Here is a 13275-nt window from a genome sequence, read left to right as displayed (position 1 = left end):
TGAGGAATAAATACTCTCTTGCCAAGTAATGCTCAAAAGTGATCTTTTGAAGCAAATCTAGGGAATGACAACAAACATCACGGCCTGCACGGATTTCAGGTGATTAAATACTTGACTTTTACTCAGATGCTGATGTTTATAAGGAATTATAAAAAAGTATTTTTCAAGCTACATTGGTATGACATTTCAGGACCCTGTTCTCCCCTCATTATGGAAATTCACAATAACAGTTGTTAACCAGTTCTGTTACTTCAGTCATGAGCTAAATTTCAGTAAACTTGCCCTGATTATACCTGAAACGAATGGAATTTATGAAATAACTTTAAACCATATCATGGATTATACTTTTGTTGCACCATTAATTCAAATTCAGATACTTAATTGTATCTTCTTTCAAGTGCTTATCTGTATTTGTATTTGTTGTTATTAGTTTGCTTGGCAGAGATGAAAACAGGAAGCACAATGCCTGAAAAAAGAGCATTTTTGTATTTTCACATTGGCCTGTCTCTGACACAAATCCTCCACTTCATCAAGACCTTGACTTATGATCCACAGAAAGGAAATCATGTACATTATTGAGTACTCCTCTGAACAGAATGGAATGCTGAAGAGGAGCTTGTGTTATTTAACTGCTAAATTAAATCTTATGCTCTTTTTTCCCCCATGGGAATACACATTCTCTGCCTCTTCTTGGAAAGGAGAAAATAAAAGATGGACAATGGCAACAGAAATTTTCCTGCTGTCCTGAGATTACAGTTCATTAAATCAATAGCAAACAGGCACATTGTATATCCCAGTGTCTTTTTCTGAGCTAACATTATCTTTTGAACAAATAGACTTAACATTGGCTATATAATTAATAGTGGCTGTAGTATGAAGTAAACCAGATTTTACTCACTTTGCCTCAACGTCGCTGATGAATATTCACTGGGTTTAAAGGCAGATGACAAAAGGCATCCAACACCCCTACTTGCACAAAAGAATACTACTGGGAGCAATTTAATCTCTGATACAACACGGCGGACTGACCCCACAGCCCAGACAAAATGGCGGAGTAGACACACTGCCTGACACAAAATGGCGGACTGACCCCACAGCGCTATACAAAATGGCGGATTGACCCCATGGCTGACACAAAATGGCGGACTGACTCCACGGCCTGACATAAAATGGCAGAGTGACCCCACAGTCCAACAGAAAATGGCGGGCTGACCCCATGGCCCAGCATAAAATGGCGGACTGACCCCACAGCCCAACACAAAATGGTGGAGTGACCCCACAGCCTGAGACAAAACGGCAGAGTGATCCCATAGGCTGCCACAAAATGGCTGAGTGAACCATGCCCTTACCCAAAATGGCAGAGTGCCCCAATGGCCTGACACAACATGGCAGACTATTTCTGACTGCTCCCCTCTCGTGCCCTCACCCAATACAGCACCGACGCCCCCATTTCCCCCTGCCCTCACCCAACATGTCAGACCGTCCCCCTCACCCAAAATGGCGCCGTCCGTCCGTGTGGGCCCCACAGGGACCCTGAGAGCGCCGCCGTGCCCGGGGAGCCCCAGGGGAGCGGAGCAGAGCTCTGAGGGCTCCCCTGCCATGGCTTTACAGGCTGCTCAGAGCACGCTGCACCCCCCAGTGTTACCTACATATCCTTCTTCTTCTTTATCCTTTCTTTTCTCCTACCTTCTCGAAATACATTGTACACTGAACTAAAAAGATCCAGGCAATGCCTTAGCAAGTGCTGCTGTGCCTGGATAAGTTAAAGTTTGGCTAAGTTAAAGTTTACCAAGTTCAAGTTTGTGAAGTGCTTTACTTTGGGTGGTGTTTAAAATTTGCCAAGTAGTTCTTTGTGCCTTCTGAAGTTTCCAAGTCTGGCTGAGCTTCACAACTGCACAGCCATCCCCTCCATCTCCCAGGATGACCCACAGGGATCCCCTCCCATCTCCCAGCAGGACCCACAAGGAAACACTGACAGCTCTGCTTTACTCACCATTCCTGGCACTGCCTTCCACTCCTCTTTACCTGTAGCTGTGGAAGAATGTTTTGTCTCCAAATTTATGTCTAACTAAATAACAACAACACAACAATAATAATAACAATAACAACATTATTGGTAATAAAACTTTAGAAGTCACTGATGGTGTTAAAATTATCTTACCATTAGAAAATTATTTGTGGAGAGCTTTAAAATAAAATTGAGAAAACCTGGATAAGGCAGCACTCTTCTGAAGAATAGGCTGGCCCTGTGAAAGTGTGGTTGTCACTAAGAGCAGATCAGGGTTAGTATCCAACCTGCCTTTTCCTTGTGCCTGCACTGAGTGTGGAGAAAGCTTGAGACAAATTTAAAAATCATAAGGAAATGCTCCCCACTGTCTGCCCCCTACCCAGATTTTCTCCAGGTCCGTTTTTCTGTGTTTACCTATCAAACCTTCCCCGAGATTGGGCATGTAACATATCTGGAGATGTAAATAAGCTGTGAAATCTTGCTGGGACAGGGCATGAGCTGCTGAGAGCACAGCAAACAGAGCGGGGTTTGAGAGCTGCACAGCATCCCCATGAACCAGAGACTGCTGAGCTGCTGCAGTGACAAAACAAATGTTGTGTGAGAGCAGACACGGTGTTTTCACATCAGGACCATTCCAGCAAAAAATTCAGGAATGAAGCTAAATTGTGGCTATTTTCTGCCCCACTCTAAAGCCAACTTCTGCCCTCCTCTAGATCAAAATATCAAATTCATTGGAAATGTACTCCCACTGTGTACCCTATGAGCACTTACTCTTGTGGCACATTTATTTAACACACTGAGAACTGATCCACTGTTCTGCCTTGCACTGGTTTCACCTGTTCACCTTGCACTTTCAAGGACTCCCATTCTGCCTGAGAGAGAACAGATATAAATAATTATAGAATAAAATGTTGTCAGAGAATAATGTTCTCTAGCGGCTTTGGTCCAATGAAAGCCAAAGCCACCATAAAACTTTCAGGGAAAAGGGCAATAATTAATTCTACGAGGATAACACTCTATCACACTGCCTTGCTGCTATTATGACAAAATAAATGAAAATATCTTAGTCTCTCTGTATACAGTTCAATTTATACACCTAATTTCTGCCTTTTAAAAATTACCTTGGAAAATTAAATGCATCTTCTCACAGATACAAATTCTATAGGTCACATTGTGGAGTATAATACCTGAATATGATATTCTCATTTCTTTTAAGGACATCAATGCCACTTATTTTTAAAAAGTGAGAATTTAGAGAACATCTGAGTTCCTGATAACTCACTGGATAGATGTGAAGAAAAGCTAGGAAGATTCTAAGGAATTAATTAAGTCATCTTAAGGACCCCACAGCATGAAAAATAACGGTGACAATATTAAACACTTATGCAGATACACACCATCCTTTTATAATTATTATTACATGCACTTCTCCACGTCCATTTCTGTGTCTTCCCAGTATATTCATTACAGAAACTCTAAGAGCTGCCTGACTTGTTTCTGTGTTTTGTTAATGGCAGCTGTATTCTGCTTGACAGCTTTAAGTATGCAATTTGCTGGCGTTTGGCAGTATGTACCTGAAGTTAGTTGCCTTTTGAAAAAGTCAGGGGTTGCTGGAGTGCTGGACAGTTGTATTTCATTGGGATTTCTGTGTGCACTGATTTTAGGAATGCTCAATTTTTAAACCATAATCCATTTATATAAATATAATTTCTGAGTTAAGTGACACACTGCTGAAAAGCAGGCTTATCTGAAATTTTACCAAAATTCATTATAGCCATTCAACAAATGAATCATCAATTTTACTTAACATAATTCATCTTGAAGCTTATATATGTGTGTGCATTTTATCAATTACCACAGATCACCACGAATGTGCAGCCAATCCCTGCATCCATCATCCATGCAGACACCTTGGAAAAGGGCAAACTTTGAAGCATGTCTCAAATGATATACATATTGGGAAAAGAAATTCTGTTTCAGAAGCAAAATGTCATAAAACATCCCTGCACCACAAAGAATAGTAATAAAACAGTTTCCTTGAGTTTGTTTAAAACAAACTAGGCCAGAATTGCTATCTTGGATGCAAAAAAGAGGCAGACCACTTTTATGAATGCCATAAAAATAAACTATTTTAATAGGTACATAAATAAAAGGTTTAAAGTAGAATTTTCCCCCCAAACATCAAGATGGCCTAGCTTCTGTACAGAAACTGAACAATATTCATGGGACTCCTAAATTAAATAAACCCTTTGTTACATTCAAAACCACTGAAGGCAAATATATTATGCAGTGACGCACCTGAATTGTTCTCCTTCCTCATCCTAGCAGTGTATACAGTATTTCCTTGATTTACAGTACTCTGAGGATATGAATCTGTTAAATAAACTCTGAATGACAGGGTGGAAATAAAATTTTAGAAGTCAATGTTAAAAGAACCCAAACAACCCTGGCACCCACAGGGGTACCTTGCACCAGTGAGGAAGTTTTAATGGAAGAGAAATAAGGATTGTGCTGTAAAATAAATTATATCTTTTACATACTGTTGTATTGTTACCTTAAAGTGTTTAAATACTACATTCACTTTGGCGATTTGTGTTTTTGTCTATGCTTATAATAAATTACACTTGGCATGTGCTCGCTGGTAATGTGTTTTACTGCAAATGGGGGGAGCTCAGCACATCTAGGAAACGTTAAAAATATTTCAGATTTACTTAAGATGGACAAAATCTAATTTAAAGCAGCTTTCCTCCTATCATGTCCCCCTCCCCAGCACCTCTACAAAGTTCCCCTGATGGCTTCATCAGGGTTGTGGTGTATCAAAATATGTCATAGGTTGGTGACTAACACTTACTGACCTACGGGGGTTCTCAGGTTTTGTTTCTCCTTTCTCCCTCTGAACCATCTGTCAGTTTGAGAACATCTGCCATTAACATCTCCATGCTCTCCAAAGATTCCAGCTAACTAAGGCAAGGCACCATCATTTGTCCATCAAAGCTAAGTTTCCTGAAACAAGATGCTATCGCTGCTGTTATCTGGAATGTGTCTGGTGATGGGTGGGGACCACTCATCCTGTAGAGGAGAAAGTCTGTCACACGGTCACTCAGAGTGCTAAGGTATCTTGTGCTGGTGAAATCAGAGACAAAATTAAAAGATGATCCATAGTGCAGAACTGGCATTTCTAGTCTATTCCATCAGAAGTTCAAGAAGTGGGGTCAGGCTAACTGGGACCTGGCCAAGGAGCCTGCTTACAGTTTACCCACCAGCAAGACGTGACCGGCAGTGATATGACTGCCCCTTTTTCCGATTTGCTTTCTTCTTGTTCTTCTTCTTCTGCTTATTGGCACCTTTGCTTTTATCTGATTTCTTTTTCTTTTCGTCCTCCTTAAACCACGGCCCCCAGACCCCTCCGTTGAGCTTGGGGTTACTGCGAGGGTCCTTGGGCGGGTAGCGGACGGGCACGGCGGTCTTGTTGAACTGCGAGAGCCTCCGCAGCAGCTGCTTCACCACGTCTGGGTGCCTGGCAGACAGGTCCACGCGCTCGTAGGGGTCGGCCGTGATGTTGAAGAGCCACACGGTTTTCCCGGCCGACCAGGAGACGCGCTCATTGTGCCAGCGGTTGGGCCCCGCGTTGCTGAAGGCCTGCGGAGGCACCCAGTCGCTGTAGCCCGGGTTTCCCGTCAGCAGTTTCCAGTGATTCACTCTGATGGCAGACTGGATGGCAGTGTTCCAGATCCCATAGCCAGCGGCCCAGGAGCCGTTCTTGGCTTTGGTGTAGATGGGGTCGATGTTGTGCAGGATGTCCACGCGGGGGGAACGCCTGCCCTCGCTGATGGTCTCCCACACGTCGTAGCCGTCCAGCTGGATGTCTTCATCGATCTGCCCCTCTGCCAGCGTGATCAGCGTAGGGAACCAGTCTGTGATGTGCACCAGCTCCTTGCACACAGACCCTTTGTTTTTCAGGAGGGGGCTGTGCACAAACCCGACAGCGCGGATACCTCCTTCCCAATAGGTGCCTTTGCTCCCTCGCAGAGGCCAGTTACTGCCTCCGGCCATGGGCTGCCCACCGTTATCAGAAGAATAAATGATAATGCTGTTCTCATAGTAGCCATACTTCTTTAGAGCAAGGGTCACATTGTTTATGGCCTCATCCAAGCAGGCCAGCATGGCTGCGTACCGCCGCCTGTTGATGTTGTTTATCGAGCGGTAATGTTCAAAATACCTGCCCGGCGCCTGAAGAGGTGAATGGACAGCTTGGTAGGCAATATACAGGAATATGGGTTTCCTGGGGTTGTGAGAAGCCAGGATCTGCTGCACTTTCTGCGTGTACATCTGTGTGGAGTAGATGCCGTTGTCGTGGTCCCAGGCAGCGTTGTCGTTCTCGTACAGGTCGTAGCCGCATATGCCAGGGCTGTCACACTTGAAGTGGGTGTAGTAGTCACCGCTGCCCAGGAGCGAGCCGAAGAAGGAGTCAAAGCCCCTCTGTGTGGGCATGCACTCCCTGCGGTAGAACCCCAGGTGCCACTTGCCCACCATGTGTGTGGAGTACCCGACCTCCTTCAGCTTCTGAGGTAGCGTGACGTTATCCAGAGGTAAGCAGTTGGGCTGCGTTGGCCGGATGATGGAGTGTTGCAGTCCCGTGTGGATCTGGTACCTGGAGGTGGGAGGAGACAGATATCAGGCTGGTGGAGGAAATGCTCAGGTGTATGGACACCTTAACCCTAACAGAAAATACCCCTATGCATGTCACAGCCTTCTCTGGAAATACTTCAGAGTGCCTGTGTGTCAGCTCGGTCACACTACCAAACCTGTCCTTGCCACACTGTGGGATGAAACCTTTCCCTCTGTGATCTGAGCCACTCAAAATACCAACATAGACAGCAGCACAGGTATGTTGAGGTGCCCTTCTCTCCTCCACATGTCTCCATTTAACAATGACTATAGAAAATTATGTGGATAAATACAATTTTTACAGTGCCTCGTAATTCGCTAGCAGTGAACGTATCTACAGCATATAAAAATGCTGGGCTTTGAGCGTGTAAGAGCAGTATGTTTAAAGGATGGGATAATAAATTCTACAGTGCACTACAGGCTATGTGTAAAGAATACATATGGCCTCCATATGATGAGAAAATTAATCCAGCACAGGCAGCAGTAAGAATCAAAAATCAAGGGCAAATATATTTATATCAGTTTGACATTAAAAAAGAGAATGTAACAGCAGATAGAAGACCAAAGACAAGTTGTCCCTGACTGTGAGAATAGGCTCAATTCTCAGCCATGCATAGAACAGCCAGGTCCACCAATACTGTGCATCTCCCCTCAAGCCTGTTCTTATTAATTTGTGGTAGCAGGAGTTGAGGCTTCTTGACACATTCTGCTGGTGTTGCCAATCTGATTGGCCTCCAGAGCTATCTAGAAAATTAAAACCATTAGGCTCTGCCTGTCCATAAATAACTTAAAGCCTGCTTTCACATGAGAGCTTCCTGGCCAAGATCTTCGAAGGCGCCATAGCTGTCTTTAATGGCTGGCAATGAGTATGGATTGTGTAACTCCCATTTAATTCTGGAGCTAATTTCCATGGAACCAGAAGCTCCGGTCTCACTAACTGCCTGCAGAAGCTCCGGGTGTTGTGCTGCTCTGGGCCCAGCGTGCTGCAGAGCTGCTGCTGTGCTCTGCCCCCCTGGGCCCCTCTGCACAGCATTGTCTCTGGGACCAGGCTGGGGACCTGGAGCCCTGCCACCCAATTGTCCCCAGACTCACAGGCTGGTGCTGACAGTGCAGGACATGCTGCAGGAGAGACTTAAAACACATCCTGAAAATTAAGGGTTTCTGGGATCTACACTTGGCTTTTTTAGAAGAAATGTCATGCACACACAAGTCCCACATCCTTCCCATGGTTCAGCTGCAATATTCTCCTCTTAAAACAGGTAAACTACAACCAGGAAAGCCATGCAGTGCCCCATAGTTAAGCTCATTCCATGTTTGGGACTCCTGAGGGAACTATGTCCACAAGGCATTTAATTTCCTTCCCCTTCTCTTTCCTCCGTCTTGTTAAACCCTTTCAGTAAATTCCCATTATTTGATCCAACTGGAAAAGTCCTTGTCCCCACTTGGCTATTTTGGCCAATAGTTTCTGCTTTCTTAACTCCGACAGCCTCTTTGATCACAAGGTCAGCCCTCAGCCCCAGCTGGGCAGTTTCTCTGTAGTAAGCTAATTTTGCTGGAAGTCAGGATTTTCTCAAAAGGGACCCTGCTGTGACCAGGATCCTTCCACCACTCTTCTCCTCTGAAAACTGAGGAACTGGGCCTGAGGAGAACAGGCCACAGGATCTCCAAAACACTGCAACCCAATTTGCCTATTGCAGGCATTGCATACACAGAAAGCCTGAGAGTCACACAATGTCAATTCCCATCAAGAATTCCTAAAACACCAGGCAGATTCCCCAGTGAGGGCTTTTCAACTAGAGATCCAAGCATGAAATTCCTACACTGATGAACTGACAAATATTGAACCAAAAACCAGCAAGAATTAGCCTCAGTCATACAGGCATTCAGCACTGCATCTTGTTCCAGCAGTGCCCTCAGGAAGTTATTCAATATGCTGGTAACAATGTACATATAACATACATCCATCTCTATGCACAAATATTCCCTGCTGCTGCCTCTTTGCAGGAGACTCTGGTGTGTTTCCCAGATGTGTGTGTGTCTGTGTGCTATTTTTGGCATGGCTGTGCTTCAGAATATACCTATAGGCACACAGACAAAGAGACACATTTTTATACTCATATGTTTAAAAAAGAAATCTGCAAACCAATACATTTTAAGTCAAAATATTTCAAGTGTAGAAATGCTTCAAAGAAATATCAACCTCTGATTATCAGAAGACTCTTCACTATGACAAAAATGGTCAGGATTTGTTCACTTTCCTGCACCACATGCCTTTCTAATTGATCCATTATGTGCCAACATTACTTTGTCAGTTAATGTATTTCATTTTGAAGGGACTTGCAGGGCACACATAGAAAAGCAAATAGCATTCATAGCAATAGGAAAAGTATCTCAAAACAACTGTTCTGAAACTGTTTCTAGACTGTGCAAGGGGAAAAAAAAACCTGAACCAGGCAAAACATAAAGGCATTAAGAGGCAGATGCTGATTTTGGGGGTGTTCTGTAGCAAATAAAGTCATGAGCTTACCAACTGCCATGAAATGTCTGTGAGATGCATCTTATAGATTTCATGGCTTCTGTTTTTTAGAATAAATTGGTTTAATTTAATCCCAAATGCAGAAAGCAAGTTAGGATTGTGAATAGTCTGGAATTCATTATTAGAATTTCAGCACTAGTAACCAGTCAAATCTAAGCAAATGCTGACAGACCACAGAACCTAATTTCATCATTTTTTGGACTTTGGCCTCCATGGGCATTATTTACATGTAGGCCATTAACTGCTGAGAGCTATAAAGAGTAGGGGTTCAAGACATGGCAATACTTTATATGCATGTGCTATGCTCTCCTTCTCCCTACTCCAAGATTCTAGATCATAGGTGTCTCCTTTAGAATACTTGAAATCTGCAATTTGCAGAACAAGGAACTAAGTAAAATTTGTGTGAAATGTTCAGCTAATATGACACATATTGAAAATTAATTACTCCTCACTATACAGGGATGGCTCTTTGTGCATTTTCCACTCTTGTTTTTGTTTCCCTGGTGTGTTGTTCAGATGTTCACAGTAAACCCACTGTGATAAGTGTTGCAGCCAAGGCAGATGCTCGGTGCTGGCTCACTAACACACTGAGCTGTTTTCTTGTTTGTAGGGGAAACTTTAAAGCAATGACCTCCCTCTGGGAGCATCCTGATGACTTCACAGCCCTTTGCTTCTCAGATGCTCAGAGAAATGTTTCAGAGTGTTCTTTAAATAAATAAGCAAATAAATCCTCCCTCCTGAGTGTGAGCTCATGACACCCCTTTCCAACACGAGTTCCCTTCCTGCTTTAATTCAGACACAAAGCTCAGGCAGTGGCTTTCACAGCACTCCTACCTCCAGCCTCAAGGTATAGTGACCATTAAGTTGCTGAAGGTCAACTCCACATTGAAGTGCCAGAGTGTTATGGATGTAAATCACCACAGGCACACTGAAGTCAGTGAGACCTGAGCTTGAGGGATGTGTTAACATTGGGAGGCTTCATTCTCCCCTTCTGATGCCCTCAGTAGTGCTGAATTAGTTTCCAGCTCTCATCTGCAGAGCAGGAGATCAGTGACAGAATCTTTGCACACTTTCACTGCTATTCCCCCACAGCAGAGAGCAGGACTGAGGGTCTGTGGAGGGAAGGAGATTCTCCTGGCATGCCTCACATCCCCTATGCAGACTCACACATATGTAGGCCAAACCAGCTTTCCTGAAAAAATCTTTCCCTGAGGAGCTCTCTATTGAGTGTTTTCCCCCTTAACTTCAGGGTGGGTTCTGCACTGAGGAAGAAGCTGGGATGTTTCTAATTTTCTAATGTGCATGTACAACTCTATTGATTTCAAGCTCTCACAATTTTCAAATACTGAATTAATTGTCCTCAAACTGAGATTCTTTTAAGGCTCACTGAAGATTAACAAAGAAGCTCAGTTGGAAGTTTCCAATTTCAGGAACTTTTGCTAGCATAGCTCTAGTTAGTACATGTGGAAAATGTATTTTTGTTATGCTTGCATAGCTCAGGATATGTTGAAAAAATCTATTTTAAAAATAATAAACTCTAGCCTGGTTACTAAAGAATAGTGTTCAACATCTTACCTGAATCTATTTGTAAAACACAGCAGTTAAAATAGAGGAATTCCAGGTGAGTAAAAAATACAGAAATATGTGATTTTGGGGGCTCTCAGTCCTCAGAGGTCCAAGTTACTGGGGGGAAAAAACCCCAACATTGCACTTGTCCCCAGCCAATCATCAGAAGCAAGACCATTCAGCAGTGAGAGAAACCAGACACAACGAAGACATTTTCATAGTGGTCCGAGGCTTTTGCATGGAGCCCACAAGCCCTACATGTCTGAAAAAGGTGTTGCTTTTGTCAGGGATGTTCACTCTGAGTCATCTCGAAGTTGTTTTCAGCTCTGTAAGGTGCTTGCCAGGGAAACAGGAGCAGTTCAGGAGCTCTTCTGCTGTCAATTTTCCACCCAGGCTCCTGAAGAGCAGGGCAGGGGGATCCTGGCTATGGACATGTTGGATATGAACCAGCGTGAAAGAATCACCAAAAATGACTCTGCAGCAGAAATGGCTGGCATAAAAACTGAATGTTTCATGCTGCATACGCTGAGGTTTCTAAAACTAAACTCAGAGTAAAGCTGGAAAAGGGGTGGGTTGAACCAGGAGACACTGGGGCAGAGGGTAGAGCTGAGCTGATTTAAGTGAGATGCAAATAAAGCCATCACAGTCTGACATGAATTGCAGCCAAGCCATCAGCAAGTCCTGGTCCCTTCAGACTGATGACAACAAAGCCAGAGTGCATAGCCACAGAGCTTCTCTCTCAGTGCTATTAAGCCAATTTGCAGATAAGTAAAATGTTTTCTAAATGTTCATGTCCTTCTTATTTCCATTCTTTTCCTAACTTAGAGACTGATGACAAGTCTTGACTTTGCTGACTTCCAACTGCCAAGCTCCCATGAGAGCCAAAGCAGGTGGTGGCACCTTGGCACTCCTTAGGGAAGCATGTTTGGTATCAGCTCTGGACCAGACTAGATTAAGCTAAGTCCCATCTATTTCATTTCTTCAGTGTTTACACTCTATGGCAACTGTGTAAAATCCCATGAGAAACACTTCTAAATTTCAGCATAAAAGATTTCATAGTCTGCTCAGAGCCTATCCCAAGGAGCCCTGAGTCTACACTATACAAGTGTACATTTCAGCGTTAAAAAAGTGGCAGAAAACCACCATTTTCTATATTGAATCTATCATTCATTATCTATCATTTAATCCTTTTTTCTTCTGGCTTATGACTTTGGGGTTTTGGGGGAAGGTGGATTATGGGTGTAAATGGATCAGAGAAGAAAATGCAACATTTAAAGGCTAAATGCAAACTCCAAACCTTCACAGACTTTCACTGTGTCAGCCCACACAACTCAAACCCGAAGTGTTCACTCAGACATACACACACATTCATTTCATCCTCAGCTGTATTCCTTGAATTTTTATGTGCTTATAAATCAGACTGGAAAAAGCATCTACTTCTAAACTAAGTGTTTATATAAAACGTCTAACTCACGTTATTTACTGTTTTATCACTCTGGCAATGCTATTTTATATATGTCATTTGGAAGAGTCTGTATCTTGCCCTACTTTCAAGTTTTTCATTGTTGTTTTTAAATCAGTTAAGGCTCTTCCATCAAATTCAGGAAAAGAAAAATAAAGTAGCAATTTCCTTGCAGACTAATAATGTTATGACTCTTGTTCCCATGACCTTTCTCCAAGGACTTACAGGAGTTGAGGTAACCTTATTTCACCAAATGCCATTTGGATTTTGATGCATGAACTCAACCTCAGAATAATTTTGAAATTTTGATCTCACACCACCCCTGGGATCTGGTAATTTAAATAATGTCCTTACACCCCAATATTGTTTATACTGTGAAAGGGATATTTATCACCTGGCACCTAAAAGTGCTTGAAAACTGGGGAACCATGCCACAAAAAGCTGTCCTCCACAGCTCTCTATTCCAACACTTTGATATCTCCAGGATATGCACCAGATCCTCTTTCTTTTATCTTCCCAACTTCTGCAGATGCAACTGGCACCCCAGGAGCAAGGCAGAGCTCAGTGAACAGCAGGAAAGCAATTGTTGTCTCCAGAGCTGGGAGGTTTAAAGGAAAAATATCTGGCTGTGGGACCAAGCTGGGAGGGAAAGGAACAGAAACCTTTCTCTGCTTTTCCTCAGGGCTACTCTCCCTGGTTCCAGAAGCTTGAACTTTAAATCACCTTCCAAATTAAGTTGCAATTAGTATTTTCATACACTGATTCCGAATTTTCTACCAAATATTATTAAACTGGCAGTTTACCCTCTACCAACCTTTCCTGTCACTGAGGCAATTTATCTGCTCCAGTGGGAGGACAGCAAGGATAAGGGAGAATGTGGGAGCTGGCAGCAGCTGAAATGCACATGTGTCTATGCAGCTATTGTTTTCTTTGCTCCCAGTTTGCTGCAGCTGTGGAAACAGCACAGTGTTTCCAGCTTTGTCACTGTAACTCATTTAGGAAAAAGGGGGAAAATGTGTGATTGCATAATCGGCA

At 43.3% G+C, this 13275-nt stretch overlaps 1 protein-coding gene across 3 annotated transcripts in view; it reads right to left on the bottom strand.

The window, feature by feature from the left end:
* Positions 1 to 4110: 4110 nt before the first annotated feature.
* Positions 4111 to 13275, bottom strand: part of ARSJ (arylsulfatase family member J) — a 149858-nt gene continuing 140693 nt past the window's right edge. For all 3 annotated transcript variants that reach the window (XM_088164242.1, XM_014887928.2, XM_088164243.1), the window contains one exon: positions 4111 to 6659. In XM_088164242.1, coding sequence (XP_088020368.1) covers positions 5261 to 6659 — 1399 coding nt within the window. In that variant the 3' untranslated portion in view covers positions 4111 to 5260. The remainder of the gene's footprint in view (positions 6660 to 13275) is intronic.

Source organism: Sturnus vulgaris, chromosome 4 (genome assembly GCF_052056855.1).
Source record: "Sturnus vulgaris isolate bStuVul1 chromosome 4, bStuVul1.hap1, whole genome shotgun sequence".
Lineage (NCBI taxonomy): Eukaryota > Metazoa > Chordata > Aves > Passeriformes > Sturnidae > Sturnus > Sturnus vulgaris.
This window is presented reverse-complemented; position numbering and strand designations above follow the sequence as displayed.